Raw genomic sequence first — 20,551 nt, 5'->3', positions numbered from 1 at the left:
ATTTGCCGGGGAGGTCAGGGTATACATTTAATAAAACAAACAAATGAATAAAGTAGAACTTACATTGTTCTACTTACATAAAATGTATGGAAGTCTTTATTTATTTATTAATTCATTGGGACCCAAAGCACCCTACATTAGTCTCCTCTCCTCCATTTTATCCTCACAACAACCCAGTGAGGTAGTTTAGACTGAAAGAGTGTGACTGGCCCAAGGTCACCCAGCGAGCTTCCATGGCATGAGTGAGGATTCAGACCTGGGTCTCCCAGATACTAGTCCAACAGTCTTAAACACTACACCACACTAGACATGTGTCTCCTTGGTTACTATGATAGTGCAATCTATCATTTCCTTACCTTAGCCCATGTCTGTATTCTAGATCCTGCATTAATGACTTGTACAACCATTTACTGTCATCTCTGGACAACCTGGTGCAGCTTTCTTTTCTTTATTAAAAAAAATAGGGCTGATATTGCAATTTATATAATCCCTCCATGCTGGTGGTAGACAATGGTAGTCCCTTCCTTCACTGTTTTCATCATATAGTGTTTTTGAACACTGCAAATAACTTATCCACTTGTTTGTTGGACAGTTGAGAGGGCTGGAAAGATGACAACAGCTAATAGTATGGACTACAAAGTGGCGAGGGTAGAAGACTGAAGGGAAATAAAATACACTTCGAAGAGTGAATGATTTTTGATCTGTGACAATATAAGGCTAGTTGATTATTTTAAAAAATGCTCAACAAGTACTTGACGCAATTAGTAGTTGAGTTTAAAACATTTAATTCTATAGACTTAGTAATAAAATATTGTCTTGCCCTTATCTCCTACACATTTCTACTAAGTAAAAATGATTTTTTAACCTCAATATTTTTATAATGATGCTTTTGAAGCATTTGCAAAATAAGTAGCTAGTGTAATACATCACAGTTCTTATCTTGGGAAAAGGCCATTAATGTTTCATTTGTAACTAAGTAATATAAAAAGACCCTGCTAGAGCAGACCAAAGGTCCATCTAGTCCAGATTTCTGTTTTCCACAATGGCCAACCAAATGCTCAGGATGGCCAAGGCCTCCCCTTGCTTCTGTTTCATCCCAGCAACTGGCATTTGAAAGTATAATGTCTCTGAACATGACGGTCCCATTCAGCCATCCATGAACTTGTCCTGTCTCTCTTGAAAGCCACCTAAACTTGAGATTGTAAGTTTTCAATGGTCACTTGGGAAGTTAATTAGAGCCTTAGAGGTGATTGAAATCCAATTTTTTGCTGATTCAAATTTGCACACAGAGCCTGAAGTAGAAACAACAGGTTTCTCTTAATATCCATGTGTTTCCTGTGTCACATCATGCAAGGATGTCTAGTCTACCTTAGGGTACACCATAACATATCAACACGAACATTTCCTATTGGCAGGTGCTCAAACATATTAATTAATTTAAAATACTGACTATTATCCAGGTAAAATCCATCTGGGCAGCTGGTAATGCAGTTTCTGGTTTCTTCATGGATATAGTAACCAGGTTTGCAAGTATTGCACTGGTCATTGTGACCTCCAAAACATGTTTCACAGTTGGCTGAACATTTTTTGCAGCGCTTCTTATCTGCACTGTAGTGGCCAGTTGGACAATTGGGAACACAGATTCTGCATTGTATAAGATAAAAGGCACAGCCAGAATTATTAGTGCATTTTGTGAAGAAAAAAAAAACTAATTGAACTGTCAGACAGCAGCTTTCCAACTATGATGCAGCCTTATCCATGAAAATACTGGCTATTGTTAGGGAGGTGGAAACTAGACCCCTCTTGGTTTTCTGCCTGGATTCCCAGTCCACCACTAATAGTGCAATATAAATGTGTCTATGAAGTAGACATGCCAGTTTGTACCTCATTAATTCCCAAATGTCTTATCCACATAAGATCTAGAACATTGACAGATGAAATGACCCTTCAAATCCTACTGGCTCCTTTATCTTGTGACCTACTAGAACCTAGCGTGAAAGAATCTGAAGAGAAGAAGAAGAAGAGTTGGTTTTTATATGCCGACTTTCTCTACCACTTAAGGAAGAATCAAACTGGCTTACAACCACCTTCCCTTCCCCTCCCCACAACAGACACAACAGGCAGAGAGAGTGTGACTAGCCCAAGATCACTCAGCTGGCTTCATGAGTAAGGTAAAGGTCCCCTGTGCAAGCACCGGGTCATTCCTGACCCATGGGGTGACATCACATACCGATGTTTCCTAGGCTGACTTTGTTTTTGGGGTGGTTTGCCAGTGCCTTCCCCAGTCATCTTCCCTTTACCCCCAGCAAGCTGGGTACTCATTTTACCGACCTCGGAAGGATGGAAGGCTGAGTCAACCTCGAGCCAGCTACCTGAAACCGACTTCTGTCAGGATTGAACTCAGGTCGTGAGCAGAAGCTGGGACTGCAGTACTGCAGCTTACCACTCTGAGCCATGGGGCTTCATGTGTAGGAGTGGGGAAATCAACCCGGTTCACCAGATTAGAATCCACAGCTCATGTGGAGGAGTGAAGAATCAAACCTGGTTCTCCAGATTCAAGTCCATTGCTCCAAACCATTGCTCTTAACAACTACACCACCCTGACTCACTGATGTGCTGCCAAAGCTTAGCAACAAACTAGTGGTATGAAAGGAGGAGGGGTGAGGTTGCACAGTGAAGGTCAGCAGCAGCCATCATCATCATCCCATAATGGGCTCTTTCCACATATCTACACTGTAGAATTTAATCTTGGTATCTCCCAGCATAAATGGCTCTGGCTCACTATCAATTTTTTTACAAGCCAGACTTTTCAAGAATTAACAGGGGATGTCTAAACCTTACATGGAAAGACATGTATTTTTAGAGAAGAAACTGTGAATACAGAATTGTGTAGTTGGGGCAAGCAGCTTCCATGCTTCTGTGGAGTTTTAGGTAGACATATGAGAGGACACACACATTTGAAATCCCAGAGAAACCACAGACATGGGTGTGTGTGTGTGATCTGGAGCATCCTTCCTACCTCTCTGCTGCTTTTTTGTTCTCAATCACCCCATCCTAACACAGCATTCTAAAATTATATATCTGGTGTCATGGCTCTAATATCTAAATGCTCATGTAACTCAGCTTTCAAGCCTAATAGTTTGCTCACTGTTCAATATGTTAAAATGGACTAATATTGTTAATTTGAATGCTTGGTAACAGTCTCATAAATCAGTAACTCTACCCAGCTTCAAGCAATGTTGTCAAGTAAGTTAAAGAAGAAAGGTGTATTCCAATAAATGTATTGGGTGAATGGCTAACCATCAGTATATAAATATGTGTTTCTTACCTTGTGTTGTTTTTAGATTTGTAATAGTAGTGTAGGCAGTCATTGCAATGGTCTGGTCCAGGCCCACCACATCCTACTTTACTGCACTCTGCATTGCATGGACCTTTTATTAAAGGGAAACAAAAGTACTGTTTCACAGATATGGCCAGAAATATAGAAGAATAGTTCTGGAGTTGACCAGAAAGATCATGGAGGATGTTGCTGCACCCATAAAGACAGCAAACTTGGCCTGTCAGGGAAGCATGCCGAGAAGGGAGTTTAAAGACCCAGAATGGAAAAGGAAGAAGCAGTAACATAATTATATAGCCTTGTGTAGATTAGAAGCCATCTAACTCATTGTCAGCAGATACAATTTGTTGAGGCCTAGGTGCAGAGGCACCAGAGAATCACAAGAATGTTCAACTTCACAGAAGTGAAGATATGGTTCAAGGATGGGTGTATTGGCTGACCAAAGGATATTTATATATATGAGAAACTTGTAATCACTACCTCTAAATAGACTTTGTTAAGAGAAAAAGTTGCAAGAGTAAGCTAACATTTTTATATAGTCTGAGAAGACATTCTAAATATAGATAACCCTGTATGGTGCTTGAAGGTATGAGACAATGTTAGCCAAGAATGTGTGCCATTATCAAGGGGGGCAGTTAGCTACTGTTAGGAGAGGATTTTAAAATCCTATAAATATGGGATGTTGTACTAATCAAGAACTTTCTCTCAGAAAGGGCTTCCTCCCTGTGACCTGCTTACCTTTGGGGAAATTTTATGGATTCCTGTAATTGTTCTTCTTTAATTATTCACGTAACAATGATGGATGGATGGTATAATGTTTTGTGGATTTAGTTTATGTTTTAATAAAAATTATGTTTTAATAAAAAGCTCAGAATGGAAACAGAGTTTCTCAATTGGTATTTGCTTCTCTACCCAGAATGAACCTCTAGCATTACTGAGGTGTACCTCTGGCTAAGAGTTAAATGATCTGGTATAGGAAAGCCAACTAGATGCCTAGGGTTTCTTAAGTGCACACTATATCCGAATCATAGAGTTGGAAGGGACCACCAGGGACATCTAGTCCAACCCCCTGCACAATGCAGGAAATTCACAACTACCTCCCCCCACCTCCAGTGACCCCTACTACATGCCCAGAAGATGGCCAAGATGCCTTCCCTCTCATCATCTGCTTAAAGTTATAGAATCAGCATTGCTGACAGATGGCCATCTAACCTCTTCTTAAAAACCTCCAGGGAAGGAGAGCTTACCACCTCCCGAGGAAGCCTGTTCCACTGAGGAACCGCTCTAACTGTTAGAAAATTCTTCCTAATGTCTAGATGGAAACTCTTTTGATTTAATTTCAACCTGTTGGTTCTGGTACGACCTTCTGGGGCAACAGAAAACAACTTGGCATCATCCTCTATACGACAGCCCTTCAAGTAGTTGAAGATGGTTATCATATCCCCTCTCAGTCTTCTCCTCTTCAGGCTAAGCATACCTAGCTCCTTCAACCTTTCCTCATAGGACTTGGTCTCCAGACCCCTCACCATCTTTGTTGCCCTCCTCTGGACACGTTCCAGCTTGTCTACATCCTTCTTAAATTGCAGTGCCCAAAACTGAACACAGTACTCTAAGTGAGGTCTAACCAGAGCAGAGTAAAGCGATACCAGCACTTCATGTGATCTGGACACTATACTTCTGTTGATATAGCCCAAGATTGCATTTGCCTTTTTAGCTACCGCATCACACGACTGTCTCAAGTTCAGTGTTTGGTCTACTAAGACCCCAAGATCCTTTTTGTACACACTACTGCTCAGACAAGTCTCTCCCATCCTATAATTATGCATTTGATTTTTTCAACCTAAATGCAAAACTTTACATTTGTCTTTGTTGAAGTGCATTTTATTAGTTTTAGCCTGATTCTCCAGCCTGACAAGACCATCCTGTATCTTGGCTCAGTCTTCTACAGTATTTGCTACCCCTCCCAATTTAGTATCATCTGCAAATGTAATAAGCATCCCCTCTATTCCTTCATCCAAATCATTTATAAAGATGTTGAACAACACTGGGCCCAGGACAGATCCCTGAGGAACTCCACTAGTCACTTCTCTCCAAGTGGTTGAGGAACCATTAACAAGCACACTTTGGGTGTGATCTGTCAACCAGTTACAGATCCACCTAATAGTAATAAGATCTAAACCACATTTTCCCAATTTGTCAACTAGAATACTATGTGGAACCTTATCAAAAGCCTTACTGAAATCTAGATAAACTATGTCTACAGCATTCCCCTGATCCAGCAAGGTAGCAACTTTCTCAAAAAAGGAGATAAGATTAGTCTGACATGACTTGTTCTTGAGAAACCTGAGCTGGCTCTTGGTTATCAGATCCATCCTTTCTAAATGCCCAAGAACTGACTGTTTGATGATTTGTTCAAAAACTTTTCCCGGTATAGAAGTCAAGCTGATGGGTCGGTAGTTTCCTGGATCCTCCTTTTTCCCCTTCTTGAAGATGGGGACAACATTTGCCCGCCTCCAGTCTTATGGCACCTCACCTGTTCTTGGAGAAGATTTCAAAAAATAATGGACAGAGGCTCAGAAATTACATCTGCAAGTTCTTTGAGTACCGTTGGATGCAATCTGGCCCAGAGGACTTTGTTCCTTTTAAAGAAACTAGGTGTTTGTGTACTACCCCAATGTTAATCCTAGGCTGCAAATACCTTCCCTCATCATGTGTTCTGTTTAAGCCATATTGAGCACAGCTTCCCTCACAAGAAAAGACTGAGGAAAAGTAGGAATTGAGGAGTTCTGCCCTCTCTTCATCTCCTGTTACAATTTCACTTTCTGGTCCCCGCAATGGGCTTATTTTGTCCTTGTTCTTACTCTTACTATGTACATAGGAAAATAACCCTTTTTTGTTATGTTTAGCATCTCTCGCTAGCCTAAGCTCATACTGAGCTTTAGCTTTCCTAACACTCTCCCAACAAGCACTAGTTATTTGTTTATATTACTCTTTGGTTATAAGGCCCTCCTTCCACTTCCTAAATGAGTCTTTTTTTATTTCTCAAATCTTTTAAAAGCTGTTTATGGAGCCACCCTGGCCTCTTTAGGCTCCTCCCATTTTTCCTTCTCACAGGAATGGTTAGTGATTGCACCTTCAGCATTTCATTTTTAAGAGACTCCCACCCTTCTTAAACTCCCTTCTCCTTAAGTATTTCTGACCATGGGATTCAACCCAGTATAAGTTTAAGTTTTTTAAAATTTGCTCTCCTAAAGTCCAACCTATACGTCTGACTACGTACAGTTTTTGCTTTCCTCAAGATTGTAAATTCCAATATTACATGGTCACTACTACCCAGGGTGCCTACTACTTTAACTTCATCAAGCAGTTCTTCCCTGTTGGTGAGAATCAAGTCTAAGATAGCAGATCTTTTGTTTCCCTATCCACTTTCTGGAATATGAAGTTGTCAGCAAGACAAGTCAGGAATTTATTGGGTCTTGCATTTTTAGCAGAGTTGGACTTCTAACAGATATTGGGGTAATTAAAATCTCCCATGACCACCATATCCCATCTCTTTGAGAACTTTGTAATCTGGTCTAGGAGTGTCTTATCCAAGTCCTCTGCCTGGTTTGGTGGTCGATAGCCCACCATAATATCATGGTTATTTCTTACTCCTTTTATTTTTATCCATAGACTCTCGACTGAACTACCATGCTCAGATTCATGTACTTCTTCACAAGTGTACACATCTTTGACATACAATGCTACTCCTCCCTCCTTCCTTATCTGTCTATCCCTTCTAAACAAGTTTTACCCCTCAATCTTAACATTCCAATTGTGAGTAATATCCCACCAAGTTTTAGTAATGCCAATTAGGTCAAGTTTAGGGCTTCAAGTTCTTCCTGTTTGTTTCCCATATTCTGTGTATTAGTGTACAGACATTGAAATCCATGGTTTATGTGCCCCGAGGTTTTCATTTCTGAACTTACCCTCAAGTTTATGCTTCCTCACATACATGGTACTCCCCACAAATCTTTACTGTCCTCATCTCCAGTTACTGTCATCATGCTAGGCTTTAAATTCTTGTGTTGCTCTCCCATAGGATTTAGTTTAAAGCCCTTATCATCAGGCTGGCAAGGCTCTCACCAAAAACATTTTTTCCTACCCTCGTGAGGTGCAAACCATCTCCCGATAGAAGAGCTTCATCTTAAAAGCGTAAGCCGTGGTCCAAAAATCCAAACCTTTCTTGACGACACCATCTATGCAACCAGTAATTAATTTGTAGTATTCTTCTTTCCCTTACTAAGCCACAGCCTTCGACAGGATGAACTGACCTTCCCTTTCTGTCACATCCTGAATTCGTGCACCTGCAGACCTCTTGAGACAACAAGTCCAGTTGGCACACCTTAGACTCTACCCCTCTCAGTAGAAAATCACCAGTCACTAGAACACGGCTCTTTCTAAATTGGGGGGTGGTAGTGGAAGATTGAGCCCTCTCATGCGCAGGAGCCTGAGAAATTTCTTTCAAACTTGGGAGGGGGGTAGCCCTTGTTCCAATGGTCCAGAATCAGTATCTATGGGGAGTTCCTGGAACCGATTGCCGAGCAACAGAGGATCAGAATGAGTCCTGATTTTCCAGCTCCTGTGGGTCACATTCTTCCATGCACCCTCCTCATGTGTTGCTTGTGCCTCCATTTGTTGAGATTCCTTACTCTCCTCCTCCTGTTGCCCCCTAAAGAGTGTTTCATGCATTCTGTCCATGAACTCTTCACCTTCCTTTATAAAATGGAGCATGGACAAGTCCCTCGAGTCCCTCGAGTCAGCAGGGCTACCAACTTACACTTACTGCAAGTGTAATTACTGTTACCCTCAGGTAAGAATACAAACATGCCACAGACCTTGCATGTTACTGCCTCAGCTCTTTCACTAGCCACACTGCTGTGATCCATTGCTGACATTATTCAGTGACTTTGCTGCACTTGCCTGATAGCTGCTCTGACAAACTGCATCTCAAGACTCCCTGCTTGAGAAGCAAAAAACCACTCAACAGATATAAAATGTAGAAAGTTGTCAGCCGCTTACAGGGCCCCCAGCCTTAGAGTCCCAGGGCAAGAGCTTGTGCCTCTGGTGAGAGAAGCCTTCTTAAATACTCTCAGCCCCACCCCTGACCAGCCAACAGCAAAGCAATTAACTTCAGCCACTCCAGCTACAGCTAGATAAAAGAAAAAAGAGAACCACTCAGAAACCCCCCTCCAGCAGGCTCCAGGCACCCACTCACTCACTTCCATTCACTCTCACACACAGCAACCTCAACTACTGCTCCCCAGACACTGAGGAAAACAAAAACAAAAACTTTAAAATAAAACTTGCACTGACCTATCTCTAAGCTCCTCCTCTGTCTCTCACCCCAGCTGCTTAGGCCAGCCTCTGGCGAGAGGAACCTTCTTAAATACTCTCAGCCCAACCCCTCACCAGCCAACAGCAAAGGCCTGAAGCAGGCCTGACCAGAGTCATCGAGAACAACTGCTTGGATTGAATCCAGACTAACTTGACAATTTCTTCTGATTGACCCTTCCTGCTGTAAACCCACTCCCCATGTCACCCATAGGGTCCCCGTCTGCCAGGAACAGAATTTCCTGGAGATCAGTAGTGCAGTAGGAGGGGAAAGGCAGGAAAGTTAAATTTTGCCATTGGAAAATTTCATCTGGATCCAACTATTTATCTTTACAGTTCCATGACTGTTACAAATTATTTGGGCTCTATTGTATGTGTGATTTGTAAAGCAAGAAGATTAAAAAAATGTAAATATACAATGCAGATTCCTGTGATCTGCATCTATATTGGCCCCCTTTCTGCCTTGAAGATAGTACCCAAGTGATCAATAGTGGATCAAATGTTCAATAGAATTATACTGTTGAATACTTTGGAAAATACTGTTAATTGTTACCTGCATAATCATCTATCCCATAATCTTCTGTTGGGTCTTCTATTGGACTTGAGCGTACCCGTTCAGCTTTTGGAAAATCATTTCTTTGGGAGTATGGCTGAGTGGATGTCCCATAAAGTACTAAAGACCATTCTTTCAATTTACCTAGGAGAGACATAGTGGAAAAATGATGTGTGCCAAATATCTCTATTTTCTGTTTTGGTTGTATCATCAATCAAATGAAAGATGTAGAGTGAGTTATATTACAGTTATTGCTGAGAACAATAACAACACCGATTGGATACAGACTAAATTTTCTGCTAATGGAAGGAGAAATTTAATTTCTGCCAGTTCCCCCTTCCTGCTGCATACCCCCCATTTGCAATTCTGGAGGGTCCCCTGTCCACCAGAAGCAGCATTTTGGGGAGTTTAATGGGCTGCAGTGGAAAGGGGGAATCAGGAAAGTGCTGTTATATTGACTCAAGTGCCTTCTGTCAGCAGAAGAGTAAGTCTGGATTCAGCCCATAATAACTATCCTTGTGACCTGGTCTCACAAAAGAATAACGGCAATACTTGATACTCCAGTAAGGATAGTTGGGAAAAAAACTAATAGGCCGTGCAATAATATTATAAATGATGTATCGATATTCTTTAAAAAGTGGCCACATTTATTCAAACAGTACTAACCTTTTTATCTTTCATCTTTTCTCAGCTCATTTTTTTCTTGTGAGGCATTGGATATATGAACCCATGTAACATACTTAAAAGATCCTATATTGTTACATCCTTACTATGAAAAGGGTGAGGAAATTGCTGTTGCAACTGGTCAAATTCATGTCTTAAATATTTCCTAAATATTGAACATATCATTTCTCATAAGACTTTTTCTAACATGTGACAAGGAATGATAGGGAGTCAGAGATAAAAAGACCATGTCCACCCATACATGTTTATCACTTGATGATTGCAACATCGCAGTAGTACAATGATTTCCAGGAGTCAAAGGATCATCACAGATCAACAACACATAGAAGTTCTGTATCAAACTCAGTACTTTCAGGGGAGATAATTCAGAGATTAGCTATGAATAACCAAGTGCTAAATAAGTAAATGAAAATATATTCGGATTTCTTGGTTCAGCTTGTAGAGGCTACAGATGATTTTCGCAGTTTCCCAGGCTACTGTTGTCTGGAAAATTTCATAATCTACACTAGGGCAACCTTGTTGGGCATAGCTCAAGACTTTGTGGCCACTATGACAACATCAAGTATGTCAACAGCTTCACAAACGATGGTCATGCATTTAATTTGATGTCTTCAGGATACTTCTTTGACACCTTTATTGAACCCATTTCATTCATCAGGGCATGGATTTGTGGGACTCTGAAACTCTGCAGGGGTAGGGGATCAGTGAGAATGGCCTGCTCCTGGCAGACAGAGCAAATTTATTTTTGGAGAACACAAGGTAGCAGTGTTATCAAGCGCTTTTTTCCAGGTTCAGCTGGTGAGTTGATTTAGGATTTAGCAAACATTCTTGCCTTAGTAACCATCCTTTATGCAAAGAATTCAGGATGAGGCTGCACTTGACAATGGCTCCAAAACTGCAGGCAGTGCAAACTACTGGAGCTTCCTGACAAGGACAAGTCATAGGGAATGGAAAATAAGATGCTTGGCTTAGTTAAACTGGTTGCCTATTTGCTTCCAAATCCAGTTCAAATGTTTGTGATCATGTTTATACGTATTTCACACAATGTCGTCTCCCATATGTTTTTCCTCGTTTCTCTTTTGTCCAAATAAAATATGTAAGGGAAAGAATGATAGGATTCATACCTGGAGTTTTGACATTTCTCAGCTGTGATGGGGTATCATAAATTTCTAGGATCCAGTCACCTCCTGCTTTTTCACCCCAGCAATGAGTAGTCATGAAATCCCAGTTTTTGAACCCTTCCATGGAATGGTCAAATAACCTTAAAAAAAAGCAATAACAATATAAATGAACAAATAAAAATTAAAACGTAAACATGCATGACAAGAGTTGCACCTACCTGTAACTGTTGTTCATCCAGTGATTTACTGTACAGTCACACATCTGGGATCTGTGCAGGCCTGCCATGGTAGAAGCTTCCAAAGATTTCCAAAGCCCTAGAGAGTGCTTTCTCTGCCCAAATGATAATATAATAGGAGGGGAATCCAACACTGTCCCGATGCATTGGGTGAGGGACAAGGAGGATTTGTCCCAACTAACCATGAGGCCAAGATAATCAAAAACCCCAATCCTAACTTGATGTGTGAATTTAGGATGTCGCAGGAAGGAGCAGCAAATAACTAGTCATCCAAATACGGGAAAAAACTGCATTCCAGGATCCTTAATTGTGCAATCATGGGTGTTAGGTACTTGGTGAACACTCTTGGGGCAGTGACCAGCCCACAGAGCAGGACAGTAAATTGGAGATGTTTAACACCACAAGGAAAATGGAAATATTGCCTAGAGGTTGGGGCAATAGAAATATGAAAATATGCAACTTTAAGATCCAAAAACAGCAAACCACTGTTGTTATTTGTAACAACAGCAAAACTTCAGTCAAGGAAACCATTCAAAATTTCAAAACTGAAAGGACAACATTTAGGTTTCTAGAAACCAAGAAATACCTACAATAGAAAACATCCTTGATGTAAGGGCAGAACCAGTTCAATTGCAGTTTTAACAAACAAGGTCCAACAAGGGTTGTGGAGGCAACTAAATATGGGGAGGGGGGAGATAGAAAACTGTAAGAAATATACCAGCTATCCATAGTGAGAAAAGATCAGGCTGACAAAAAATTGCATAACCTGTTATAGAATGGCTTCTCTAGTGCCTAGGGTTGGCCAGCTCCTGGTTAGGAAATACCTAGAGATTTTGGGGGTGGACCTTGAGGAGGGTGGGGTTTGGGGAGGGGAATGACCTCAATAGGGTATAATGCCACAGAGCCCATCTTCCAAAGCAGTCATTTTCTCCAGGTGAACTGATCTCTGTTGCCTGGAGATCAGTTGTAATAGCGGGAGATCTCCAGCCACCACCTGGAGGTTGGCAACCCTATTAGTGTCCCATCCTTAAATAAGGGAAGTAGTCAGAAAGGCTGCTCCTGGAGAGGCTAACACCCATTGGTATATTGAGATATGTCTTTAGGCCATTGTTTGGAGTAGCAGCCCTTATTATGCTGCTGCTGGAAGGTGAATTGTGTAGGGTGGGACTTGGTGAAATTGACCCTGGGTGTGACAAAGCCACTTCCAGTACCTGGAGCACAGTCTGGGTTTTTTTTAATGGATGGCAGGGGGCTATATCTCCTGGACTGTGCGGATCACCTGTTTTTTTTCATGTACTCAACAGCATCATCTGTTTGCATGCTAAAAAGGGTATCACCCTCAAAGGGAAGCCCTTCAGGTTTCCCTCTGGAGTGGTTGGAAAGGGCAACTGAATGCAGTCAATCATGGTGTCTAAGGATTACAGAGGAGGCCATGCTCCTATTGGCAGAATCCAGTGGTTGGCAGTATTAATTTGCTTCTTGGAGAGGCCAGGAACTCTCCCCTCCTATCATTTGAGCATTTGGGCTGGAAGGCTGATTGGAGGGGATCCTCTGGAAAATCTTTCTACTACTACTACGGCATACCTGCACAGATCTGAGATGTAGGTCTGCACAGCGATCACAGTGATGAACTTCCATTCTTATAAGTTTCACATTATCATTTTTAAGTAATCTGTGCAGTTTCTGACATCCAGACATATAGTAGTACTATATATTGCAATTATAATATTGTTGTTGCTAGAACATAAGAATAGCCCAACTGGATCAGACTAGCAGTTCATCTAGTCAGTTTTGCACAGTAACCAACCAGTTTCTCTGGAGAGCCAACAACAGAGCATAGATGCCAAGGCCTTCACCTGCTATTGTTTCCTGGCACTTGTATTGACAGGTTGCTATATGACTGGTGATAGGTTTGATGGCTTATTCGTGCCCAAAGTAAGGCACGAAGGATGCTGTGGAAAGGGGATTGGAAGGAATGTTATGCAAGGGTACTAACAGCTGCTGCCACACTCATGGGAATATCTGCTTATGCTGTTATACTTAGGCTCAATTCTATCAGCAGGTATCCTAAGTCACAGAACATGCATATTTGAAATCACTGTGCTTGTGTCTTAGAATGTTGGAAAAAGAAACCATTTCTGTGCTTGTGTAGAGCTTTGTTTACAAAGTGTTCCAGTTCACTCTAAACTAGCAGCTGGACTTGTAAGTGATCCTGACATGTATGGCTAATGGAGCATGAAGGGGAACTAGTATTCTTAAGCTTCAGAGTGCTTTTCTGAGCTTTGCACCTGCAGATAATTCAACACACTATTCTTTGAACAGCTGTTCTTCATAAGGGCTCCAGTGACAGCTTACAGACTGGAAGAAGTAACCACTAAGGAATTCAGGACAACAATCTTTCAGTCAAATCCTTGTTACCCTACCTTTCTGCGGAGGTAAACCCAAATATTCTCAACAATCTGGAACAGATAAACACTATGAAAACTTCCTCAACTGTTAAGTTACTGTAGTCATTTCTCTCAAAATTTGAGAGGACATGCCAAGTCTTGAAAAATGTCCAGATCAGTAATGTTTTTTTTCCTATAGCCTCCCATGCTTTTCTATTCACAGGGTATTGGAAGAGAAACTAGTATTAAGGAAAGATACAGATTTTCTGTATAAATAATGAGACGCTCAACAAGTACAGCACAGATGTTATTTCACTTAACTCAGATTTCCAGCTCTTTAAAGTAGCTTAGTCCCAGAACCTACACTCAGAGGTTCATGTGTATACCCTGGTGCCTAAATCTAGGAAGTATGGAAATTCTCCCGTCTTCCTTCCCTTTTCTCACCATGGAATTACTTCACAGTGCTTAAAGCAATTCTCTCACAATACTTGGGCCAGGAATGCCTCTCTCCTCAGAGATGAGTTCTCCCCCCACCTCCGTGACTAGAGTAGGGACCTTTTTTTCCTCCCAAACTCTCTGTTTCATCACTCTTCTGGTTTTTCCCCCAGTCACACTAGGCACAACCCATAACACCAGAACCCAGAGTAAAAAAAAACCCTTTATTCCCAGCAGCTTAGAGTCTTCTCTCTTAAGCTTCACCTACTCCCTGTATGTCCCTCTCACATACAGTCACTGACAGACATTAACCCTTAGTCTGTCACACCCCATTCGTTATTACAATTATTGATCCAAGTATAAAAGTAAGGGCAGTTGATCATATTGAATCTGTTATTGTGGAAGGTAACTAGCCAGCAGCATTTCACACAGTGGCCTAGATTCAGTAATAAACAAGTGGAAGCAAAAACAGACGTGGAGCAGTTCTGCTTGTGTAAGATGTTGTGCAATACCTAGCAATTTCCTCCCTATATCTTATTGTGCCCAAAATTGCTTGCACAGGCAGAAAAGCAGTTCAGGATATGATATGCTTAATTTAGCACTAGGGGCCAGACGTGAAATTTTTTTCACACTTCCGCTTACAAAACGGGCCCACCACATATGTAAACCTTGTACTGGATCCAAGACAGATATCACTACCAAAGAAGAATGTTAACAGGTCAATCTTCCTGAAGTGTTGATTCATTCAACCATTGTGCTTGGAAGGAGCAGAAGGAAGGGCTTTGGTTATATACAAGCAACCATGGATCCTGTTTGCTTCATAGTCACTCTGTTCTATGTGATCTGTGTGCCTCACTGAGGGGTGGTATCCTTTATACAACTTTCATTGATTTTCAGTCAGCATTTGATCTTATCCCACAACTAGACTATGGGGTAAATTTGAGGAGTCCAATATAGACAGATGGCTATAATTTTTATCTGATGCCTATATGAAAACACTTTGCTATGGGTAAATTGTAACCAGCCTCTGTTCCTACTTATAATGACGTCATACAGGGCTGCATTCTAGCACTCACTGTATTCAATTTTTTACATTAAGTCAATGGTTAAAGTTTACCTAACCCCAGCTTTCATCCCCCAAAACTGGCCTTTAGACAGCTTTCAACTTTACTTTATGCAGATAATGCACTACTGCACTCTCATAGCAATATGGGTTTAAGGCATATGCTGAAGGCTCTTGCATTGTATTGTGATAATGATGTCTTGACCATTAACTACAGCAAGTCCAAAATCATTGTGGTATTTTCTCAGTTTATTTACTGGACAGAAAGGGAAAATACTGGATTGTCCAGTTTCCACCTGGTAATCCTACTTTCACATATTGTATGTTCGTCAATTAATGTTAAAATAATCACCAAGAACTAAATGCCATGCCAAATTCACTGAATACCCTTGGGCCACATACATACATACATACATACATATCAGAACACAGGTGAGACAGGAAAGATTTAAAATGGAATTTAAAATCATCACAGTGTCAAGACTGGAACACTTAGACCATGCCGAGAAGTATGAAAACTGGATCAAAATTTATACTGGGGCATTAGTTAACTCTCCTCAAAATCTAACCCTCCATTTTCATTAACACAATTATTAAGACTCTAACAGGAAAAAATACTGATAATCTGTAACAGCAGTAAATATTCAGATCTCTTCTGTACTCTGGTGTGTGACTCTCTATTATAGACATCAGAGAGGTCAGAGAGATACAGAGTGAAAACTGACTTGCAAGATTCCCTCACACACACCCCCAACTGCTATGCCATGGTGCACCCACGAAGAAATGTACATTTCCTTGGGTGACTTTAACACAATTCATTGTGAGAATCTCAGAATACACATATGAGATTCTTGAGGAGGTGGGGATATTATGGGCTCCGACTAGACCCTGGTAATCCTGGGACACCCCCCACATGGTGTACAGGGCCAAAGTTGGTGTGCAGGGATTGCACAGTGCCATGTAGCCAGGGGTGACATGTGTTACCTGGCATCCATGTTGGTTGTGCAAGGCTGAGGTGAAATGACAGGGTTTGAACAGCAAAAGGTGAGCCATACCCTCCTGGGAAAGGAATGTTTGCAGCCGCAAAGACAAAGAAGACCAAGATAAGCTGTTTGTATTTCTATACTTCTTCCTGCAGTAGGATGCTCACGCCCTGTCAAATCCTGCTGTCCATTCAAATGTTCCCTTAATCCCATCTAGGTTCCGACCAAGCCCCTCTATGATTCACTTTCTGGACCCCACCTTAAACTCCAAGTCTATCACTCAATGCTCAGAAACTTAATGCCTAGTATCCAGCCATCATTTTATGATGTTCTTATTTTCTGCACCCAATTAATTCTATTGCAGGCAATCAGGCCTTTTGTCACTAGCAATGTGCAGACATTGCCAGTCATAGCCTCCAGCTACATTAAGGGGTACAACTATAGCCCCATCGGCAACTGTCAAGTTGCTAACACTTCCTGGATCCAAAGTGTAAAGCCACAATACCATGCGTGTGTATTGTTTTCCTACCTAGCTAGTAGCGCTGGTCATTGCTAAGCTTTCTCTGCTGCTGCCATTCTGAACCTAGTTCTGCAGGAAGGTAACTATAACCCACTTGGGACTCTTAAAACTCTACTCTCTTAGCCCTTTTGTGTGTTGGAAATTCTTTGTGTGTGTGTGTGTGTGTTTTTACCCTATTTGATTAACCTTTTCAATAAAATACTTAAAATTCATAAAACGTTTCTTTTTTGGGTTCTTCCATTTAGTTTGCTCACCTGGGCTGAATTGGTTCAAAAGATTCCCACACCAACCTCTTGCATAGCTCTATCTAGTCTACAGCTAATTTCCCCCAACAAACGGAGACCCCACTGTGCTTGGAGTAACAGGGAGTCAAAAAAATTCTCAGCTGCTCCTATGCTCTTGCCTACCAAACACAAGCTGATCCTAGCCCTGAGCAGGAGGATATGACTGGGTGTGGAAGAGTGCAACAGATAGAGAAAAATGGATGAAACAATGCTACAACTAATGAATACATTTTTTAAAATGAAACAAGGTATAGCAAAAATTATAACAAAAAACTCTTTCCCTAGAGTTGTACTGTTAGCTTCTATTCTTATTTGGGAATGAAATATATACAAATGTTTTTCATTAAAACTTACTGCCTCATCAACTGTCTTCTTGCAATATTGATCCTGTGTCACTTCCTCTATATTCTCTAACAATCTCACCACTCAAGGCAGTATTAAAATTTAATGCTCCCAATACTAAAGATTATAAGGTTACTCATTGTGACAGGGGACCTCAGATTTCCAAAGTATTTTTACTCTCTGTATAATACATGTACGCTGTTCATTTTTGTTTAAAAATGAATAAAGATTAAAGCTGTTTAAAGCTTTGACCAGATGAATAGTTTAATGTGATTACTATACCTGTTAGCCAAAAGCTGAGACCTTGTTCCAGAGGGAGATGTCAAATAAATTGCCAGGTCACCCCGTCGTGGGTGCATTATAGTGATACGCACAACAACATGTTCCAGGTAGATCACTTGGTGATTGGGATTATCTGCACAGCCTGTGGCTTTATAAATTGAGCGAACACCATTATCTGGTCCATTACGAATGCTATCTGGTCGTATTGTTCTGTTTAAAAAACAACAATATGGTAAGTGGTGAATAAAAGATAACATTTGTTGTTATAACTAACTTTATGCATGAATATATATATATATATATATATATATATATATATATATATATATATATATATATATATATAATTTTGGTGATTCAGAAATGAATAGATTTATCATATGTTTTATTAAACTGTCTGGCTATCTTTCCAAAGTTTTGCTGTATTCTGCTTTCTGTTCTTTGAAGTGTATGTCAGTAGTACTACTAAGAATTATTACATGAATAAAATAATTAATTAAAATATATTTTAGTTAAAAATAATTATGGGTTCCAGAATACATTTAAAATTATTTCAAATTTTTGTAGTAAAAGTAATATATGTTTTAGAAGTAACTTGCTCCTAATCTAAAAATATGTGATGACACAAGGACGTCATAAACTACCATACATACTTCTAGAACTTATCACTGCAATTTCATTATCACTCATGAAAAGAGTCATTTACTTCCAAGTTCTCAAAAGAAGAGATAGAATGGATAGAACAACACCAATGGACTAATATTATTGTTCACACATATTTATTACAACAAGAAAATATCAGAAAAGGCTTAGTCAATGCATATCAAATGATGATAACAACTTTTACATAGTAATTTGGTCATCTGAATCAACTATAATATATTAACTGTATTGGTAGCTTTCTTATCATGTGAATGCAGTATTTGTCCAGGGAAAAAAGCTTATCTAATCTAAAATAAAGCTAACACCTGATGCCTCCAAAGAATGGAGGAGGCTGATGGAATCAAAGGCAATCTGCCTCAATGCTGCTTATCAAGAGACCATAAGAAAACAACTGGGTACAATCTGAGTATTCCTTATCCAAAAATCCAATATCCAAAACTTTTTGAGCGCCCACAAAGGGTAATAAAATGGCATGTGTGCAGGCTGGTCATATCAATGGCAGGTTCCCCACAATACTCCACATGCACAAAATTATTAAAAATATTGTATAAAATTGTCGAAGGCTTTCACGGTCAGAGTTCATTGGTTCTTGTAGGTTATCCGGGCTGTGTAACCGTGGTCTTGGAATTTTCTTTCCTGACGTTTCGCCAGCAACTGTGGCAGGCATCTTCAGAGTAGTAACACTGTCCTTCAGTGTTACTACTCTGAAGATGCCTGCCACAGTTGCTGGCGAAACGTCAGGAAAGAAAATTCCAAGACCACGGTTACACAGCCCGGATAACCTACAAGAACCATTGTATAAAATTACCTTCAGGCTATGTGTATAAGGTGTACATAAAACATAAATGAATTTCATATTTAGAATTGGGTCACATCCCCATATTCAGAATATGGAGAAACAGAATGGTTTCCAATTGGCAAAGGTGTTAGACAAGGATGTATTTTATCTCCCTACCTCTTCAATCTGTATGCAGAACATATTGTTAGGAAAACTGGATTAAATTTAGAGGAAGGTGGAGTGAAAATTGGGGGGAGGAACATTAACAATTTGAGATATGCCGATGATACTACATTACTGGCGGAAAATAGCGAGGACTTGAAACTACTACTGCTGAAAGTTAAAAGAGAAAGTGCCAAAGCAGGACTGCAGCTGAACATCAAGAAGACAAAAGTAATGACTACAGGAGAATTACACAACTTTAAGGTTGACAATGAGGAAATTGAAATTGTTGAAAACTTTCTATTCCTTGGTTCCATCATCAACCAAAAGGGAGACTGCAGCCAAGAAATCAGAAGGAGATTGAGACGGAGAAGGGCAGCCATGAAGGAGCTAGAAAAGATTCTTAAGTGTAAGGATGTGTCACTGGCAACCAAGATCAGGTTAATTCATGCCATCGTATTCCCTATTACTATGTTTGGGTGTGAGAGCTGGACAATGAAGAAAGTGGATAGGAAGAAAGTAGATTCCTTTGAAACTTGGTGTTGGAGGAGAGTGTTACGGATACCCTGGACCGCCAAAAAATCAAATCAGTGGGTTTTAGATCAGATCACGCCTGAACTGACCCTAGAAGCTAAAATGACTAAACTGAGGTTGTCGTACTTTGGACATATTATGAGAAGAGAAGAGTCACTGGAAAAGACAATCATGCTAGGAAAAGTTGAAGGCAGCAGGAAAAGAGGAAGACCCAACAAGAGATGGATTGATTCTATAAAGGAAGCCACGGCCCACAATTTGCAAGATCTGAGCAAGGCTGTTAAGGATAGGACACTTTGGAGGACATTGATTCATAGGGTCGCCATGAGTCGGAAACGACTTGACGACACTTAACACCCACCCCCCAAGATATCTCATTATGTATATGCAAACATTCCAAACTAAAAAAAAAAAAAAATTTCTGAAATCTGAAACACTTCTGGGCCCAAGCTTTTCAGATAAGGGATACACAATTTGTTTGACCTAAAGTGGCTTATGCTGCTACTTTATATATCTTGAATCCAAGATTTAACAGGAGCTCCTTAGCACATGTGCTGCGGTGGAGTCTGATCTGGAGAACCGGGTTTGATTCCCCACTCCTCCACATGAGCAGCGGAGGCTAATCTGGTGAACTGGATTTGTTTCCCCACTCCTACACACGAAGCCATCTGTGTGACCTTGGGCAAGTCATTCTCTCTCAGCCTCATCTACCTCACAGGGTGTCTGTTGTAGGGAGGGGAAGGGAAGGTGATTGTAAGCCGGTTTGATTCTTCCTTAAGTGGCAGAGAAAGTCAGCATATAAAAACCAACTCTT

The 20,551-nt window shown here is 40.6% G+C and overlaps 1 protein-coding gene across 1 annotated transcript in view; it reads right to left on the bottom strand.

The window, feature by feature from the left end:
* The window catches only part of PCSK5 (proprotein convertase subtilisin/kexin type 5), a 341,064-nt gene that overhangs the window by 95,168 nt on the left and 225,345 nt on the right, over positions 1-20,551 (bottom strand). The window contains exons 12-16 of the mRNA XM_056848984.1: positions 17,601-17,810; positions 11,072-11,208; positions 9,264-9,407; positions 3,329-3,431; positions 1,451-1,644 (exon numbers count right to left, since the gene is read on the bottom strand). Coding sequence (XP_056704962.1) covers positions 1,451-1,644; positions 3,329-3,431; positions 9,264-9,407; positions 11,072-11,208; positions 17,601-17,810 — 788 coding nt within the window. The remainder of the gene's footprint in view (positions 1-1,450; positions 1,645-3,328; positions 3,432-9,263; positions 9,408-11,071; positions 11,209-17,600; positions 17,811-20,551) is intronic.

Source organism: Euleptes europaea, chromosome 4, assembly GCF_029931775.1.
Source record: "Euleptes europaea isolate rEulEur1 chromosome 4, rEulEur1.hap1, whole genome shotgun sequence".
Taxonomy (NCBI): Eukaryota; Metazoa; Chordata; class Lepidosauria; order Squamata; family Sphaerodactylidae; genus Euleptes; species Euleptes europaea.
The sequence above is the reverse complement of the archived record's forward strand: the minus strand, read 5'-3'. Positions and strand labels throughout refer to the sequence as shown.